The sequence below is a fragment of the Geotrypetes seraphini genome, chromosome 6, assembly GCF_902459505.1.
Source record: "Geotrypetes seraphini chromosome 6, aGeoSer1.1, whole genome shotgun sequence".
Lineage (NCBI taxonomy): Eukaryota > Metazoa > Chordata > Amphibia > Gymnophiona > Dermophiidae > Geotrypetes > Geotrypetes seraphini.
In genome coordinates, this window is record NC_047089.1 from 183681326 (window position 1) to 183702239 (window position 20914).

The 20914-nt window shown below is 43.5% G+C and overlaps 1 protein-coding gene across 1 annotated transcript in view; it reads right to left on the reverse strand.

Annotated features, from left to right (window-relative positions):
• Positions 1-1953: 1953 nt before the first annotated feature.
• SFTPB (surfactant protein B) overlaps positions 1954-20914 on the reverse strand; it is a 37223-nt gene continuing 18262 nt past the window's right edge. The window contains exons 5-11 of the mRNA XM_033948938.1: positions 19018-19167; positions 13422-13511; positions 10076-10259; positions 9662-9822; positions 8863-8943; positions 8439-8546; positions 1954-2505 (exon numbers count right to left, since the gene is read on the reverse strand). Of these exons, the coding sequence (XP_033804829.1) occupies positions 2470-2505; positions 8439-8546; positions 8863-8943; positions 9662-9822; positions 10076-10259; positions 13422-13511; positions 19018-19167 (810 nt within the window). The 3' untranslated portion in view covers positions 1954-2469. The remainder of the gene's footprint in view (positions 2506-8438; positions 8547-8862; positions 8944-9661; positions 9823-10075; positions 10260-13421; positions 13512-19017; positions 19168-20914) is intronic.

Sequence of the window (20914 nt, forward strand, 5' to 3'; positions counted from 1 at the left end):
AAGCGAGGCCTCCCTGATGGAAGATTTGGCCTCCTATGTTGAGAATCGGGATGGAGTCCTAGCCCCGTACCCAGGAGAGAATCCCTCCATATGGTGGCTGTTCAAGTCTTGGGCCCTGCCAGACTTTATTACTGAGTCTCTTAGTGAGCTCAAGATTGATCCAATCTCAGCCCACATCCTGTCTGTGGCACCCAGACTTAATCCTGGTTACAGAACCCTGGTAGGTCCCAGAATGCCCCCTCAAGGGGACAAATACCATGACTAGTCTGTATCCTCTGGATCAAGAGTTCCAGCAAATGTTTGCTCTGCTAAAGAAGATTCCCTGGTGCCACAGGTGACTAAACACACATCCTTATCCAGTGAGGAAGGAGTCTTGCTTAAGGACACGCAGAACCACTGAGTGGATGTAGTCCTCAGGAGGCAGTTTGAGGCCCTTGCCCTAGGAGTTAAATCGGTGTCAGCTGCTTCTTTTGTAGCACGCGCCTGCCATTCACGGCTGCAAACCCTGGACATGACAGCGGCTGAGCCATTACCTTAGCTCATGCTGGCAGGGTAGACTATGTGGCTGACATACTTTATAATGTAATTAGAGTCATGGCAAGAATCTGCATATTCCATCTCTACTAGATGCATGCTGTGGATCAGACAATGAGCAGGCGATTCAACCAACAATACATTCGCTTAGCAGGCTCACCTTCAAGGGACAGATGTGTTTTGGCAAAGGCCTGGATGATCTAATGGCTAGTGTGCAAGATTGTCGTCCCAATTCGTTACCGGAGAGCAGACCTTGAGTGGCTAAAAACCAGAACTGGAACTCCTTTTAAGGTTCCTGACATTTTCACCAGTACACCTCAGGAGGTTTGTCTCAGAGAACCTTTCAAGGATCCAGACAGATATTCCAGAATCCGGAAAATCCAAAATATAGGTTCCTGGGCCACAATGACGCCAGGCTCCAGCCGCCCTTCAGAAACTTAGAGGTCGGCTCTTGGACTGAAAGCATAATGACAGATCTTTGTTCAATGGTAATGTTCATTCATTTATACATTAGTTTCATTATTGACTGTTATAACTTATGAGCAGATCAGAACCATGGTGGTTTGGGGGAGTTCCCATATCCCTCCTTTTCCTGTGTTTTACTCTAAAGCTCTTGCATGCTTTGGAATGAACTGAAGGGGGTAGCAGACTTCTGGGAGAAGGAAGAGGTTTCAATAGCTGTGATTGACATCTTTCTGCAGTATGCTGGAAAAGATATTATCAAGGTAAGAACCTAATCTTTTTTTTTTCTCCCTTCAGAACTGGGGTGAAACCAGCAGGTCTTGGGTCTGTTATCATTAATATATTTTCTGTATACAAGTGCATACTTACTCCATTTAGTAATCAAAAGCTTTTATGTACACTTCCAAATACTATATAGAAGAAATAGCAGTTAAGCTGTGTATTGCTACTGGCCTAACCAGCATTGGATACACCAGAGATCTTCCCTGTTTTTCAAGCAAGGGCCAGTTTGTACAAAAAAGCAACAAAAACCAAGACCATCAACAAACGACAGCAGATATCTTGTCAACTTCCACCATCCTGACTCTACCCCCACTCTTTTCAAGCTGGCTTTCTTCCCTCTCTAGTTTTTTATTTCCTCCTATGGCTTCTCTGGAGTATTGTTGGTGGTGGGTGGTACCTTTTGAACAGTTATTCTGTTTGTTCTCACACCATTTAGCTTACGGTAAATTTGAATTGCATGGTTCTCTCAGGCTTGTAAGAGTAGAGTGGGATGTTTGGTATAGATAGTTCAAACTCAGTGAGAGCTGTGTGGTACAGATATTAAACAGAATAACTGTAGTGGAGGCATGCCAGCAGTAAGTGTGAGGAAAAGGTCTCAATATGGAATACATTGTTTCTCTCAGTAAGACAGTTGAATGAATATTTAGTGTTCAGGGAAGCAGTTACCGTAATTTGTTTTATGTTTAAATGTTTTTATTGCTTAAACCGATAGTAAAAACACAGACTGAAATAACCTTATTCAATAGTGAGTTCAACAAACAACATTTACTTTTCAGGAGCATCTGTTGTCAAAGTCTTGATCTACAATATGTTATTTTTCAGGACTGTTTTAGTCCTTGTTCCTCTTAGTTTGTAATCTGCAGTGAGATGAATAGGTATTCTATGGCCTATAAGAACTAAATAAGATAAGATATTTAGGGTCGATGTGGGCTGCCATTAGACCCAGAGCATTGCAATAGAGAACACTTGGCTAAGCTGTTGTCCATGGAGCAGTGAGACCAGGAAGCCACTTTACATGCTGAAATGAATCAAAATGTCAAAAAGAAAATTTGAGCTCAGCATTTCCTCTGAGCTGCAGTGCAGTGGAGAAGTTTTTCATGGTTTTCTATGTGTAGAGAAGCTGCTTTAAAGACTATGGCACAAGAGTTGCTACCCAGATGCAATGATTATCTTCATCTGTGCCGATAAAGACTAATTCCAAACATGAGTCTGGCAGTGCAGGACAGCCTGAAAGGAAACCATAACAATGAAGAGGTCAGAATTTAAAAACATTTAATGTTGGCACCCACTGCTTGCCCATAACCTGATATATAGTAAAGTGAATCCCTATAATATGAGGAAAGACCAGGGTGTTTTGGAGTTGGTTCTGACTTTATCAATACACTGCCTTGTGAATAAAGTTATTCATAGATCTTGGCCACCATATATGTGGCTCTCTCTTGAAACATCTACATAAAAATCTCTTACTCTTAACAACACTTTTATCTATCAAATGTTATCTAAAACCCATAATTTCACCATATTCTTACCTCCTAAAGACCTCCACTTCCCTTTGGTAACTCTTTATCCAATGTTTATTACCTGAAAAAATTCTATGTCATCGCTTATTCTATTCCTTTTAATTTGTATGTAATTCCTGTTTTTAGTTTGAATGTAATCCGCCTTGAACCGCAAGGTAATGGCGGAATAGAAATCACTAATGTAATGTAATGTAATGTAAAGACAGGGATATTGTGAATTCATTATGGCTAGACATTGCTCTGAAACTGTTCACAAATCACCCACCAAACATAACATGCATGCAGCCTTCTCTTTCCTTGAGAAGGTGAATGATGGACTAGCGTTACTGATAATTTTGTGTGTGCTTTATACTAGTACCAGGCCCATCATCTGACTGTAGTGTTATTTAAGTAGTACCATATGGATTACTAGCTGTTATACCAAAATCCCCCAAATCTTTGCTAATGTGAGTAACTGATTTAACTCTGTCTGTGTAGGCTTGGGATCTGTGCAAGCTTTCTCATATAGCCGAGTCTTTCATTTTTTTTTTTAAATGAGGCAGATATTTTGCAATTTTAAATGAGGCAAAATATCTGTGCCATGGAAAAAAAAAAAACCAACAACCCGGCAGACCTGTCGGTAACACAGTTACCAACAGGTCTACAGTAGTCTATTTTTAGGATCATAAAACCCAATGCAAAATAGCCAAGCAAATGTTAGTGAATCAATCGTTTGGCTATTTTGCATGGGGTTTTACTCATTTGCATGGATTGGATCGGAAAATGGGGAAAAACTCGCAGTGGGCCGTTTAGTGAATCGGGTGGGTAGCAGCGATTATCCCAGGACAAGCAAGCAGCATATTCTCACGTATGGGTGACGTCACCGACGGAGCCCCGGTACAGACCACTTTAAAAGTGCATCGCCATTTTAAGATCTTAGAAAGCTTGCGATAGCCCGAACCATGCATGCGTGAGTGCCTTATCGCCTGACGTAGGGTGTGCGGTCCCTCAGTTTTCTAGTTTCCACGGAGCTAAGAAATCATGTTTTCAACAGCTGTTGAAAAAATTTTCATTTCGCTGCCTTCCCGCTCTCGCAGCTTCTGACTTTTCAGTCAGTTTTCTATACTTTTAATTTTCTTCTTTTGTTTTATTTATAAAAAATAAAAAAAAGACAAGAGATTATAAATTTTTTGTTTTTCTTTTCTTGTTGTGGGCTTCGGTTTGGCAGGCCTTTATAGATTGCCCTAGCATTCGTTTTTTCTATGGCTGTCTTACCGTTCCTGGCCCTTCCGCTGATAATTCTCAATATGGGCAGTTACTGTGCTTGGGCACTTGTGGCCACCGCCATCCATCGCTGCTTCTCACAGTGTTGGACCCTCGAACTTGCCGATTTTTGCTTCCTCTGCTTTTTTCTTCAGCAGCGCATTTCCACTCCACTTCAACAGCAGCTCCTGTTCTGCGCTGTCAGGAATCCGGTGCCCACTGCTTTTCCGACACCAGGCTGTACTAATGAAGCCCGCACTGACATCAATGCCGAGAGTGGATCTCCATATGCTGTCTGCGGTGTCGCACCTCCAGTGAGTAAGTTGGCTGCCAGACTTGCTTCACCTTTCGTGCGGCAACAATGTCAGTTGCTATGAGGCACCTTGCCTGGCTTAGAGGGTCTCAGTTGGGCATTACCCACCAGGACATGCTAGTAAATGCACCTTGTGTAGGGGACAAATTATTGCCCTTTCATGGTCAAGGCTACTCAGATGTTTTCTGCCACGAGCCCAGATAGGACACTCTCGTCATGTCCAACATAGAGCCTCCTCCTTCTCGTCCCTTTACACCTTTGAATCTATTCCAGTCTCAATTCAGGAGACAAAGCCACAACAGCCACCACGTCAGCAACAACACAATCCATAGGCTGTTCCGTATACATTAATACAGCCTTTTTTGACGTGTTTCTTCAGAGCATAATCAATCTCCCCTTCTTTCTAGTTAATGCCTCAACCCATTGAAGGCTATCTTCAGTTCTTCATATATCATTGAGAGCTCATCACCTCAGATCTCTGGATTTTCACTATTATGTGGCAGGGTTACATACTCAATTTTCACATCCTGCCTTCAGACCCATCTACCAAGCGAGTCTGTTTTGGACCTTTTACAGTCCTCCCTTCTTCTTCTTCAGGAGGCTCAATCTCTTCACCTGCTTAATCCCATCGAGGAAGCTCCTTTCAATCAGCAGGGTCAGGCATTTCGCTCCCGTTACTTCTGGGTACCCAAGTAAGTTGACGGTCTGAGAACCATCCTGGCTCTCATACTTTTCAACCTATTTCTAGTTAAGGAGACATTCAGGATGCTCTTCCTCGCCCTACTTTCTCCTCTTCTCTCTATTGGAACGACTGGCTCTGCTGTCTAGATTCCACGGAAGCCTACACTCATATCCCAATCTATCTGGCTTCCAAGAAGTACTTTTAAATTTAATTGGTGTCATTACCAGTACAAAGTACTTCCTTTCGGCCTGGCATCTTCTCCCAGAGTCTTCATGAAGTGCCTGAGTTTAGTGGCCGCATCTCGCCAATCTCAGGGCCTTCAAGTCTTTCCTTACTCGGAAACTTGTTTATGTAAGCTGTCTCATTTCTGGACATGGTCCAAGTCACATCTCAGACCATTTTCTTTTCTTCAGTCACTAGGATTCTAACTCAACTTCCCCAAATCACATCTCTCCTACTCAACGTCTGCTGTTCATTGGGACAGTCCTAGACACCACTCTCATGAGAGCGTTTCTTCCTCCAGATCGCCTTTAGGCTCTCATCCGTCTGTGTCAGCAATTGCTTCCTCTTCAATCCATCTCTACCAGAGACATGATGATTCTTCTAGGCCACATAGCCTCAACTGTCCATGTAACACCATTGGCAAGGCTGCATCTTCACCCTTCTCAAGTGGTCTCAAGCGACGGCTGGTCTCTCACAACATTTATATGTGACATCATTTCTTCTGCAGTCGCTTTAATGCTAGATAACCTCTTCCAATCTATCCAGAGGTCCCCTTTTTTCACTTGCCCCCCTCTTCACAAGGTCATCACGACGGACACATCTCCTTATGCCTGGGGGGCTCACATGGATGCTCTTAAGACTCAGGGTTTTTGGACCACCAGGGAGCGGAAATTTCACATCAATTTCCTGGAACTCAGAACAATGTTTTTATGTCCTCAAGGCCTTCCATCATCTACTCTGCCCTCAAGTCCTTCTCCTTCACACAGATAACCGAGCAAGGAGGCACGGGCTCTCTCCTGTTGTGTCAGGAGGCCCTAAAAAAAAAAAAAATCTGGACTTGGGCGACAGCTCACAATCTATTCTTGAAAGCTGTCTACATTGAAGGGGAGAATTCCCTAGTACACAACCTCAGAAGATTTCTTCAGCTTCATGAATGGACTCTCAACTCTGCAATTCTCCAGTCCATCTTTGTTCAATGGGGCTCTCCTCAAGTAGACTTGTTTGCCGCTCCTCACAATCACCGGTTGCCCCAGTTTTTGCTCCAGCCTTTACTCTCCTTTCCGTCTGGAAGCAGATGCCTTTCTCCTGGATTGGACGGGTCTGTTTGTATAAGCATTCCCTCCAATTCCTCTCATGTTGAGAACTCTGTTCAAGCTCAACAGAGAATCAGCCACCATGACTCTCTTTGCTCTAAGGTGGCCCCGGCAATATGGGTTCTCCTTTCTACTTCAGTTCAGCTCCAGGGAGCCCATATCTTTTCCAGTTTTTCCTACTCGGCTTACTCAGAATCAGGAATCACTTCTACATCCAACCTGCAATCGCTACACCTGACCACTTGGTTTCTCTCAGGCTGAATCCATCTCACTTGTCTCTTTCTCAGCCTATTCGGTAAATTCTTGATGCATCCAGGAAACCAGCCACTCAGCTATGTTCATCAAAAGTGGACTGGGTTCTCTTCCTGGTGTCGTCTTCATCATCATGATCCAACTTCATTATCAGTAGATTTGGTGTTGGATTATCTGCTTCATCTGTCTGATTTTGGCCTCAAATCTACATCTGTCAGAGTCCATCTCAGCACTATTACAGCTTTTCACATGCCAGTCAAGGGAAAACCTCTTCCTGCTCATCCTTTGGTCTCCATATTCATAACAGGACTTTTCAATGTGAAACCTCTCAAGCCTCCACCTGTCGTCTGGGACCTTAATGTGGTCCTTTCCAGTTTGATGAAGTCTCCATTTGAACTGATGGCCACAGCTCATCTTAAGTTTCTTCCCTGGAAAGTGGTCTTCCTTATTGCTCTCACCTCTGCCAGGAGGATCAATGAGTTATAAGCATTAGTAGCAAATCCATCCTTCATTGTTTTTCATCATGGCACGGTGGTTCTGCGTAAACGTCTAAAGTTTCTTCCACAAGTTGTCACTGAATTCCATCTTAATCAGTCCATTGTTTACCACTGTTTTTCCCTAAGCCTCATTCTCATGCTGGAGTAATCGCTTTACATACTTTGGACTGTAAACGAGCTTTGGCCTATTACATTGACTGAACAAAGCCTCATCTAATATCTCTCCAACTGTTCATCTCTTTTGATCCTAATAAGTTGGGGCATCCTGTTTCTTTTTTTTTTTTTTTGAAAATACATAGTTTTCTTTTATTTTTAAGTTTTTATTGATTTTTTCATATACCAACAAGTGTTATTAAATTTTCATACAATTGTCTTAACAATACACTTGAATTTTCTATAATGTACTTTATATAAACCATATTTTATATTATTCTTCTTATGAATTTATATAACATATATATTGTAATTTTATTAATTATTATTTAATTATGAACCCTTTTCCCTCCCTTTATTATATTAATTTCACATAAGATTATTACTTATCATAATACTGTTCATCTCTTTTGATCCTAATAAGTTGGGGCATCCTGTTTCTAACAGAATGATTTCCCACTGGCTGGGCTGCCTGCTATGCTCAGACTGGACTGGCACTGAAGAGTCGTGTCACAGTCCCCAAATTAGAGCTATGGCAGCTTCTGTGGCTTTCCTCAGATCTACTCCTATTGAGGAACTCTGTACAGCTGTCATCTGGTCCTCAGTTCATACCTTCACTTCCTACTATTGTCTGGTGGGCACTTTGGCCAATCTGTATTCTAAAAATTTCTTTTCTTAAGGCCAACTCTCCCACCATCCCATTTCTGTTAGCTTGGAGGTCACCCATACGTGAGACTATGCTGCCTGCTTGTCCTGGAATAAAGCACAGTTACTTAGCGTAACATGTGTTATCCAGGGACAGCAGGCAGATAGTCTCACAACCCACCCGCCTCCCTGGGTTGGCTTCTTAGCTGGCTTATCTTAACTGAGGGACTGCGCACCCTACGTCAGGCGGGAAGGCACTTGCGCATGCGCGGTTTGGGCTATCATGAACTTTCTAAGATCTTAAAGTGGCGATGCACTTTTAAAGTGGTCTGTACCGGGGCTCCGTCGGTGACTTCACCCATACGTGAGAATATCTGCCTGCTGTCCCTGGATAACACCTGTTACGGTAAGTAACTGTGCTTCATCGCTAAACCTGTGAAAACAGGTAAAGCGATGATCACTGACTTTAGTGAATCAGGGCCTTGGTCTGGTTTTGTTTATTTTTATACTATAGTCCTTCTCTGTCCCTTCTCGCCTTACCTTGCACTCCTTGGCTGCATCCATGTTTGAGCACCAGTATGCTGGACCCTGTGTGCAGTCTCCAGCTTTCAGGGCAGTGCTTGCTACTGCTCCACAGACCCCTATTTCCTGTTAGGAAAATGACAAAAGATTCAATAGATGAACTGGTTACATGCATAATAGGAAGCTGTTTCTTTAGTTCCCTTTTTAAAATTGCTTACTTTATTGAAGAGGAGGGAAAAAGCAAAATGGAATCTTTGTTGTGACACTGGAATATTTATGTATTGTGAATGTTTTTCCATTTAAAGCTTTAAATAATAAAAAAAATCACTGGGGGGAAGGATGGCTGATTGGATAAGCCAATCTGTTCATGCCTGACCTCAGAATGAGAATGGAGAGTGTTATACATGCCAAGGATAGATGCAAATTCAGTGCATACATGTACCTGGCAGGTAGTGTGGTTATCCCAGTTCTTCTTCAGCAATATAAGGAGGTCTGACTGATACTGCTGCATGAACTTCTGGCACTGAAATGACACAAACCCATAACCAAAGGTCAAGGAAGCTGGGACTGTCTGCTGCCTTCTGCATTTACCTTGTTAGCCTGTGGCCAAGAAGTGGCACCCTGCATTATATGGGACAGCGATAAGATATGCAGTAAAGCGAAGTTGAAAAATTTTTAGCATTTACTGGCAGCTGAAATTTATGATGCTGTTTGAAAATGTTGCTATCCCTGGGTTTTTTGATAACTTACCTCCTGATGATTTCATGCCTTAATGCAGGGGCTCCTTAATGTTTTAAGTCTTAATGCACAGCCTGAGTTTTTTCTTAAGTCGGAGAGTTTTATCCCCATTGTGGGTTTTCTCTCCTGGAACAGGACCAGTGCTTCAGGAAGCCATATCCTTTAGGAATCTGAGGTCCCTTTGTTTAATATTTAAAATACTGGCTAAGTTTGGAGTTCCCTACATTAAGCTTTGACATTCTGACATTCAAATTTTGTATTACTATTGAACTACAGACATTTGGGGCTTTGGTCTATGTTGCATTATGCCTTTGAATTGTGTAATATTTCTTGCAACATGCTTTGGGTATATTTTGTAGACAGGCGATTTAAAATACGCATCACCCATCCTTTGTATTTCCCTATTTGGACTAAGCACCCTTTTCCAGCACTCTTCTGTATCTTTAATTTGGGATTGCTCTGTTCAGCACTGGCATAGCCAGTCTATGGTAAAGCATTGTTACCTTGGGAAAGTCAAGATGGTAGGTGTTGCAAATATTGTGCAGGACTGCCTCTGTTTCTATCATAGAACTGTTTTCATTGATTGATGCCTTCGCCTGAGCTGTAATGGTAAGACAGGTCTCGCATTTGATATCTTTACCAGGGACTGGTACCATAGGTGTGTCTGAAATATAATAGCAACCAGTATATGATACACTTAATACAAGCCAGTGTGAAAAATCAACCAGTGTTTAGCCAGGACGTCCCACCTGCACGAGAAAACATTCAACCAAAAGCAAGACTACATATGCACAGGAGAAGTAGCAGAAAATATGTAGGGACCACCCTGTGCATAGGAAACACCCCCCAGCAACAACCAAGCTAAGATGCTAATCTAGAACCTGCAATAAGCTCTCTTGCATGTGATTAGGTCATACCAGGTGCATAGTTGTCTTCTGTGGCACAAAGGAAAATGAGGCCACAGATGTACTGAGCCCCAATTTTACTCAGGATTGTATCCATTAATATGACTGTATACTTTTCCGTTATACATTGACACATCCCAGAAATTTTTGAAGGCAGCAGATGACATAACTTGGTCACGCCTTTGGCAATGGCATCCTGTGAGGACATACAAAACATGGTATAGTTGGATAAATTATAAACCATATGTTCATTAGAGGAATGTAAACAAGTACAGCAGTAGCAAAAAGAAAAAAGGGGATTGCAGGGGTAAGGGGAGTATTGTTCTCTCTAAGCTGAGTGGAAATCCTCCACCTATAGCCCTGCCAGTGGCGAATGTTGTTTCACTATCATATTTTCAATAATGAGGGACTGGAACTGAGAACCTGCCCGTTCCTAGTGATTAAAAATACAATATTGAAGCACTGCTTCCCCCCCTCCCTTGCAGCAGTGCAGTTGGACTCCTGCTTAGCTTAGAGCAGACATGGGCAACTCTGGTCCTCAAGGGCCGGAATCCAATTGAGTTTTCAGGATTTTCCCAATGACTATGAATGAGATCTATTTGCATACATTGCTTTCAATGCATATTCATTGGTGAAATCCTGAAAACCCGATTGGATTCCGGCCCTCGAGGACCAGAGTTGCCCATGTCTGGCTTAGAGGGAATAGTGAAAGGGAGCACGAGTTAATTGCGGGTGGGGTGGACAAAAGGAAGAGAGTAAGGGATTGGGGGTGGTAAAGGAAGCATGACTGAGTAGATGAGCAAAAGGAAGTGTGACAGGATGAGCTAAAGCAGGGATCTCAAAGTCCCTCCTTGAGGGCCGCAATCCTGTCGGGATTTCAGGATTTCCCCAATGAATATGCATTGAAAGCAGTGCATACACATAGATCTCATGCATATTCATTGGGGAAATACTGAAAACCCAACTGGATTGCAGCCCTCAAGGAGGGACTTTGAGACCCCTGAGCTAAAGGAAATTGAGAGTAATTAAAGTGGTTGAGGAAATTGAAGGCGTTATGAGGAGAGCAGCCTAAAGAGTGGGGGAAGATAGGAATTGAAGGGGAGGATGGGGGAGGAGAGGAATTGAAGGGGCTACAGAGTGTAAGAGAAGGAATTAGTGTAGGAAGGAGTATAAGACTGCCCCTTCCTCTTTCCTCCCCCATCTATTGCACTGATATCAGTGTGACAAAATTCGGCCATATTAATACTGGACAAGATTGAAAGGCAGTAAAAAACAAAAATAAAGGCTGTTAACTAAAGATAAGAGAACCATTAAAAAACACTTTGTATCTGATCACTTCCAGTTTCTCTGGCCATCTTCAGTCTCTCCAGTCACTCTGGCTTAGCAGGGGGTTAGGCTTATGCCGACATTCCTCCCCTTGAGGGTTGCCTGAGAGCCAGACCTTGAACAGTTAAGGTGAAGCTCTGGTTACTCGCATCCTATCAATTGTCTGGCTCCCACCCCCCACACACTGCCCTGCGCTGTAGTATCTTTTGCTACACCTTAACAGTGAGGTCACCCAGTCCTATCCATTGCCCTCCAGCAGGAAGAAAGCTCTTTTTAGCACAATGCAAGTATACAGTTAAACCACCACTAGTGAATCAGAGACTGATATCTAATCTAATCCTTTGTTTTATATATCACACTATCTCTGTAAAAGCGGGCTTGATGTGGTTTACATTAAGGGCTCCTTTTACAAAGGCACGCTAGCGGTTTAACGCACGTTAATACCGCGTGCTAAACTGCCAGCCGCGTTAGCCCTACCGCCTTCTCTTGAGCAGGTGGTAGTTTTTAGGCCAGCGCGGGGGGTTAATGCATGATGAAAAGTCTTGCGCGTTAACCCCGCTAGCGCGGCTTGATAAAAGGAGCCCTAAGACTTTGCACAGAATATTAATTTAAAATTTTGTATGAATTATACTATTAAAAAAAGATTAAGAACATAAGAATTGCCATTCTGAGACAGACCGAAGGTCCTTCAAGCCCAGTATCCTGTTTCCAACAGTGGCCAACCCAGGTTCCAAGTACCTAGCTAGATCCCAAGTAGTAAAACAGATTTTCTGCTGCTTATCCTAGGAATAAGCAGTGGATTTCCTCAAGTCATCTCAATAATGGCCTATGGACTTCTTTTTTAGGAAATTATCCAAACCTTTTTTAAACCCCACTAAGCTAACTGATTTCACCACGTTTTCCAGGACAAATTCTAGAGTTTAACTACATGTTGTGTGAAGAAATATTTTCTCTGGTTTGTTTTAAATCTACTACTTAGTTGCTTCATTGCATGCCCCCTAGTCCTAGTATATTCGGAAAGAGTGAACAAGCCATTCACATCTACCCTTTCCATTCCATTCAGTATTTTATGGTACTCTTATCATATCACCCCTGAGCCATCTTCTCCAATCTGAAGAGCCCTAGCTGCTTTAGCCTTTCCTTATAGGGAAGTTGTCCCATTTCTTTTATAATTTTCATTGCTTTTCCCTGTACCTTTTCTAATTCTGCTATATCTTAGCAGAAAACAAGAAAGTCGTTAATCTTTTTTAAAAAATTTGATGGGTAGTGCATGACTACAGACTGATGAGTAATTCATTCCATAGAGTAGTAAATAGAAAAGAGCAAGAACAGAAGACTGGACTGAACACCTTTAAACAATGGAAAAGATAGCTTATAAGCAGTAGACGATCTATGGCCACTTTGTTGTGGCAGACCTAAAGGTAATGGTACAACTGAGTCGTCTAATTGCCCATAAAATATTTTAAAAAATAAGACAGGCACATTTGAACTTGATGCAACTGAATAGGAAGCCAATGTAGTGATTTCAAGAGGGGCATGGCATGTTCCTACCTAATCTACCCTAAAAATGAGTTCAATCCTGGTGTACTGTGAGCAAAACAATCCATACAACCCTCCTACAGTATTCCTTATGTCACACCACTGTAAAATTAACCAGCCCCATACATTGCTTATAGCACTCTCAATTACAACCTACTATGAGATCATAAAGCCCCATACACTGTTCTGTGACACCTCCATTATAATGCAATCCAACCCCATATATTGTCCTGCAGCACTGCCTGGACCATGCCCAAAATGAGTGTTTGAAGCATTTAGGCTTTCTTTGCTTCTATTAGGAAGTGCGGTTACGTTCCTCCTCACTGTGAAATTTCTTTGGCTTGCTTGCTCTCAACATTATTTCTTTTATAAATATGGATATACTAAGGATGAAATACAAGTACTTACAAGAAAGAGACAGAAGCAGTGGGATGTAAGAAGGGTGGAAGGGCACCAACAACACAATAGAACAGAGATTTGGAAATGTGGTTACCTTTGGAATTGCAGATTCCACTCTCCCAGTGAGGAAGCGACAGAGCCAGCATGTGGGAAGTGGGATGGGAAAAACATTTAGCCCATCAGCCTTCAAAAAATTAAGAAAACTAGCAATGTTAGGCATAAATCACTGAACACTACAATGTTATGATCGGTATGAATTACACCAACCCTAGGATGGCTATAAATCACAGCACAAACATAGTGATGGGTATAAATTACACCATCTATAAAGCATAGCTGCTCTTGGGGTGGCCCAAGATGCTGGTCAAGAGCCTGATGTGATCAGAGCTGAAGGACCAGGGTGAGTGAGGATGCAGTGAAATACTGAATCACTTTTAGTTTGGGTCAGTGAGAGTAAAAAAAAGATTAGGTTCTTACTTCAATATTTTTTCTTGTAAATAGGTGTGTCATTCTGGACAGATGGGTATTCAATCTGAACCTGTAAGCTGTGCAGAAGGTATCAATCACAGTTTTCAACTCCTCCTTATTCAGTGCACTGTGCTGCCCCCTTCAGTTTGTACTAAAGCAGGCGATAGCCCCTATAAGATGAACATTAGAACAGAGGCCAAGGGAAAATTCCAAGAAAAACACAGTTGTGATCTGTTCTGCTCTGTAACAAGTATAGGAAACTATTAATAACCAATTTAACTACATACATATAACAACAATTTCTGAGAGGAAAATATCTCCCCACAAAAACATTTATGGAGTTCTACATATCCTAGTACTTTTTAGCCTGGATTCTGTATAAGACACCCAGTCTCAGAAGCCGACAGGCGGCCTATATAGAATTGGGCCTAACGCTGCCTAAAATAAACCTGATTCTGTAACCGACATCTATGTTATAGATGCCAGTTAGACAATCGGGTTATTGTAGACCCTGCTGCGATAAGTTTAGTAGCCACAGCTGCCAGTTCCCCCCCCCCCCCCCCCCCCCCGAATGAATGAGGCAGGAGGGATGCCCAATCCCTCCTCCCTGGAAGACCCCTCCCATCTCTCCACCCCCGACGATCACCGGGATGGCACCATGCATATGGAAACTCCTGTGAATCTAAGGAGCAGTTCGCTGCTGGAAAGCACATGCAATTCTTGACACTTTTGGTGCACACATGATAGCAACTAAGAAAACTGTCTTAACAGTTAGGTCCAATGACGATTCCTGCAAAGACTCATACAGAGCCTTAGTCAAGCCTTGTAAGACAATGTTGAGGTTCCAGGCTGGAAAGGGCTGTCATACTGGCAAACATAAAGAGCATCCTTCAAGAACCAGGCTATATCTGGATGAGAAGCCAGGGATACCTTGTTTGAACAGGCCCTAAAACAAGAGAGACATGCTACTTGAACCTTGAAGGAGATGACCTGCAGACCTTTTTTGAGCCGAGCTTGGAGAAAAACTAGGATCACTGAAATCAGTGCCCTCAGATGATCTACATTATTTTGTTTACCACACAAGAGCTGAAACATCTTCCAGGCCTTAGCGTAAGCAGAGACCGTTGATGGCTTTTTGGCTCTAAAGAGGGTGGTAATAACCATCTCAAGAGTATCCTCTGTGCTCTATTGCCTTGCTCTCAAGAGCCAAGCCATAAGACCAAAGCGATCTGGATCTTCTAGAAGAACTGGTCCCTAAGACAGAAGTTCTGGGTGTACTGGCAACTTGAGACTCTTGTCTCTCTGGAGATGGACTAAATCTGTAGACCAAGGCTTATGCGGCCAATCTGGGGCTAGTAAAATTATGCTTCCTGGGTGGTCTAGCCTACAGATCACTCAACCTATCATGGACTATGGAGGAAACACATAACAGTTCCCTTTCTGGCCACAGCTGAATTAATGCATCTAAGCCAGTGCTTCCAGGCTTGCATCTTAGTTGAAGAAGCAAACCCCTTTCTTGTTGGTTGCTTTGGCCATCAAGTCAAATGTTGGCCGACCCCAGTGTTGTACAATGCTTTGGAAGGCTCTTTGAGCTTCTTGAATAAACTGGGTAGGAGCATCATCATCCACAGGGGGTTCCTCCGCAATCTGGCATGGCAGGCATGAGCCACAAATGAGGCCGCTACTGCAACCTTAATGCCTAAAGCCAATGCCTCAAGCAGTCTTTTCAGAATCACATCCACTCTGCAATCCTATGCATCCTTCAAAACTAATCCTCTCTTGCTTGAGAGAGAGGTGCATTTAGTCACCTGGGCTACCAAAGAATCCACTTTCAGCTGTGCAAACAGCTGCTGATATTCCTGAGCCCAAGAATATAGCCTTGTCATGGTCTTGACCACCTTAAAGGACATTTCAGGAGCATACCAGTGTTCTAATATATTAATGTCACAATGCCAGGGATGTGGGCAGAAACTTCACACTGCTTATGACCGAACACTGTGTGTTTGACATTTTGTCAGGGGTTTTAGATTTAATTCTCGCAAGCAGTTTAATGATTTCCAGCATCACATGGACTTAAACAGGTGGCAGACAGACTGGTCATCTACCTGATCCAGGGTACTACCACCTCCTGGCCAGTAGACCCTATTTGGGATCCTGCATTACCCATCAGGGAAACTGCACTCTGAGACAGCAAAGGTATAGAATCCATATCTGACTGGACTTTGTCCTCTTGAACAGGACTCTGTTCTGAGGGGAACATGAGCAGACTTTCTTGCGCTACCTCTGTCATGTCTCCTTGCAGCCACAGCGAAACTGGTGAGTTTAAATAGGCCTACCAGATGATATTCACAAAGTCAGGGGTGAACCTCTGCCGAGGTAGCACTGAGACCCCCGTGGAAGAGTCCAGTTTCCTTCTCTTGGGCTCTGTGGCGTCTGCACCTCTGCATTTCCTCAAACTGCTACCCTGGGGTCCTGGAGGTGCTTTACTCCCCACAGACACAATCCTCTGCAGCTCCCCAGATCTAGGGACATCCAAGGGGGTGCTAAGCCTGAGGCTTCTGCCCCCACTCATGTGTCCCATAGCACTTAACACACATAGGCTCCTCAGCCGGCCATCCAGAGCAAATCTGGTATGATAAAGGGGTATTAAGGTCCAAGGAGTCCTTAAATAATATTTTTAAATCAAAACCTAAGTGTTTTGAGGCAGATGGAGGCTTTAATAACAAAATTGAGAAATCCAAGATGGCTGCTGCGACTGAAAACAGCCACACTGAAGTACAAAAACTCCTAAAAAGTGTTTTGTTTTGTTTTTTAAGGGGGAGGGCAAACCTCTGGATAGCCTCAGAAACTTGTAACAATGCATTCTAAAGACACTGCCCCCTGATTTTGTCTATAGGCTTCACTAGCAGATATTCACTGTGCCATGACAAAAAAGGTCCACCAAGAGAGTTCCACAAAACCAGAAGCGAAGCAAAAAAACAAAAAACTGTGGAACTGATGATCTTGGTAAAAGCTTTATTTGAACAAGATGCAATAAAATAAGAAATAAAATGTTCAACAATACAAAGAAACACAGTACAGTATATGAATTGTGGCATAGACTGTTTATATGGTCCACCAATATCAATACATTTTTCCAGATGGTGGCTGAATATTGCCACTTTCTGAATAGTTTTAGGCCTAGCCCTCTGACACTCTTCAAGCTAAAAATGCACACCATTTGGTCATTTACATAATTATATAAAGAAAAGTTATCTATTTGAGAAATAATTCTATCTGTATGATCTTCCATTCCTACAGAATACTAGAATAACAGCAAAAATATACCCCTGTAAATTAGCAGAAAAACATATACCATTCATAGAACTGATACGGGTGTGTCTAAATTCTGGAAATACACACATAACTTATATATGTGTATATATGTGTATATATGTGAGTCCTGCCCATACTTCGCCTAGACTCCATGTATGTATACACCCACCTATAAATCAGAATAGCACTTAGACAGAATTTTGGCATGTACATTCTTCATGTGGAATGTTTTCCTGCAAACTTTACAGAAAGCTCAGGTATTGATGCGTTTTAAGCGCATCTTGATGACTCACTATTTTATGATGCCATTCGTGGTCTCACTGTGAGTGTGTATGTGTGTGTGTGTGGGGGGGGGGTTGTCTAACTTGAAATCTGGCATAAGTTGAATTTTATTTGATCATATACTGCTGAATGATTTTGTATGGAATGGGTCTTTTCTATTTTTAAATGGCATTCTTTTCAAACTATTTTTTTTAATTTTATTATACATTCATCAATCCCAATCGCTCATTGTGAACCACTACATTGTTTGTTTTCCCGGCATTACGAAGATATTGAATAAGATAGGCCCAAGAACCGAGCCCTGAGGCACACCGCTAGTTACTTTCTTCCAGTCTGAGTACTTCCCATTTATGCCAACTCTCTTGTCTTCTGTTTTCCAGCCATTTTCCTATCCATGTGTGTGTATATTCCATTCTAATGAATTAACGTGTAATTGGCACGTAACTGTTAGAGCCTGCTTTATAGAATTACCTTGTTAATGGCCTGGAAACTTTAAAGAATAGGACTTATCCAGTTGTCACTGACTGCATTGCTTTCAAATATCAGCCATTAAAACACCAAGTCAACTCGTTCATGGAAAACTTGAATTTGAAAAGAATGTCCATGCAAAATTAACCATTGCAGGGTTAGTTTAGTATTTATTAGTCCATTTGCTCCCACACATCCATCTGGACTCTGGGCAATCAATTTTCACAAATACACATAACAGCCTAAATTCAGCCTCCAGCATAGCACACAGTGAAATTTAGCACTATCTATTTAAAGATTAACTGGTTAAGACCACTCCAAGGCAAATTATGTTAACTGTATCCTTTTAACTTTAACTGAGCATACTGAAAATAGGCAACTTAGCTACTTAGGTCCAGATTCTACAACAGTCACCAAAAGTTAGGCAACGGTAGCCCCCCTACGGCTGCGTAACTTAATTGGTCTAATTGGGTTTAAGTGGCACAATAATTGGTCACACCATGAAAACCCAACGATACCCTCGTTTAAAGACCAAACAAAATGCCGCTATGTGGCCTCTGGGACCAACACCTAGGTCCCTGGCAACTAGTGGTGGTGAAGGCCGGAATTGGGCATGGTTAGGGGGCTCCGCAGGACTTTGGCGTCACTAAGCCATGTTGGCCGCGATTCAAGAAGGGCCTTGGGTGCCGGAAATGTAGGCCTGCAAAACCCTGGCCTACATTTCCTGCACCTAGGGTCCTTGGGAGCCGCGATTTTGGAAGCAGTTCCTGTAGGTGATTGATATAAAGCATGCGCCGCTTACAAAATCAGGGTCTTATTGTTTTGAATTTCCCAACTGAAGTTAACTTGAAAATGAATTTGTTAACTTTAACTGGGCTATGCCCTGCCCAGATATTCCTTGCCTCCCTTCACAGATTTCTTGCAATTCATTTGCTAGACATATTGCTATTAGAAATGACTGCATGTGGGTGCCTGAAATACTAAGATTACAAAATATATTGGGCTCACTGGACTGAATGTTTGCTCCGTAAATGCAGATTGTAATCCTCCTCATGATCTGGAGTGAAGGCACAGCTGCAGTTCTCAGCTCTGCAATGCTTATAGTACAGGCAGAAGTACAGCATCCACAAACAGCATTTGCATGCTACAGTCCTCACCTGCATTGTTTGGCGATCAGGTGGGAGACCAAAGGAATCCTCTTTCCACAAGGGAAGCCATGCCTTTATGTGATTGACCAGTTCTCGAGTCTCATGCTTTGATTGGTCAGTTAGGCACAATCCCAGGGTAGCACAAATCACATCTGGATTCTTCTCAACGAGAGAGAGAGAGAGAGAGCGAGAGAGAGAGAAGGGAGGAGGAGGAGGGGAATACCATACGGGATAAGGAGTTGGAAGGGAGATATAGAGGAGACGGGGAAAGAGAGAATAGGGATGGATAAGGATTTAATATGGTGCAATTACACAATAATCTCCTCTAGATGGAGTAGTCTGTTGGGCAGAGCAATAGACTGCAAACTAAGATTCAAATCCTACTTCCTTATTGACTTTCCTTTTGGCATTTTGGAGGCAACACGCATATAAAGATTTATCCCAGGACAAGCAGGCAGCATATTCTTAACGTATGGGTGACGTCACCGACGGAGCCCCGGTACGGACACTTTTAACTAGAAAGTTCTAGTTGACCGCACCGCGCATGCGCGGGTGCCTTCCCGCTCGACGGAGGAGAGCGTGGTCCCCAGTTTCTTCGTTTCCGCGGAGCGAAGAAGACGCATGTGCTTTCAACGGCTGTTGAAATTTTCTACTTTGCCTTCCCGCTCGCGTAATTTTCTTCCTTTTTTTGCTTTTTTCCCTTCGGGTTTCTTTTTCATCTAAAAAAAAAAAATTCTTTAATTTGTCTTTTCCTTTATTTTTCTGGCCGGCCCCGGCGGGGCCTGTTGCCAACATACAGGCCTCCGGGTTTGATTTTGCGGAGGCCGTGTTTCCATTCATGCCCCCTCAGCCGGGTTTTAAGAAGTGCCAGCGGTGTGCACGCCCGATCTCTCTCACTGACCCGCACAATTGGTGCTTACAGTGCCTGGGTCCAGAGCATCGGGCTGACACCTGCACCCGCTGTGCTACTCTTAAAAAACGTACGTTAAAGAATAGGCAGATCCAGCAGAACATCCTTTTTGGCACCGGATCTGCCATGGAGTCTGCCACACCATCGAAGGCGCCGCTAAAGTCGGCACCGACTACCTCCACACCGCCTGATCCTTCCTCGGGGTCGATGGCGTCAGGTAAGCCGGCTAAGAAGCCTTCTACTTCCCTTGAGCGCCCTCCTGCCACGGCGGCGACACCGGTCCTCCCGGCATCCAGCCGACCCCGTAAACGTTCCGCCCCGATTTTGGTGAGTGCCTCGTCATCGGCCTCCTCATCGTCGGGGCGTAGAGCAGCACCTATGGTACCGAAAAAGAAAAAAGCGGTACCGGTGCCTCCTCTGGACGACCGCATTGCGGCCATACTCCAAACTCAATTACAGGAGCAGCTACAGCAACAACTACAGCACCTGTTGCCAACAATATTGGCCCCGCTCCTTCCGGTACCGGACCGGCCCGAGCCTCGCACCATACCACCGGAGTCGACTCCATCGGTACCATTAAACACGTCCATGCCGGTGCTCGCGGCGGAACCCATCAACCCTCTCGTGCAACTACACTCTGATGCCGATCCTCCCCGACATCGGGACCGTCGCCAAGCCGACCGAGACCGGCACCGCTCCTCTTCCCCTGGTACCGTCTCCATGCGTTCTGGCAAATCTCTCTCTAAGACTCGCTACGCAGAACCATCCACACCACCGTCCCGTCCTATACACACCGACGTCAGGGACCCGGACCTCTGGGAAGAATCCCAACCCGGTACCGAGGATGAGGCTTCTTCAACCGACGAGGAGCCCTCCACAATCAATACCGGTTCCAAGCCTGAACAATCCTCGTTCACCAAATTTCTTCGGGAAATGTCAGCGGCTCTCTCTATCCCATTAGAATCTGACTCTAAGAAGTCACAGGCTTTCTTAGAT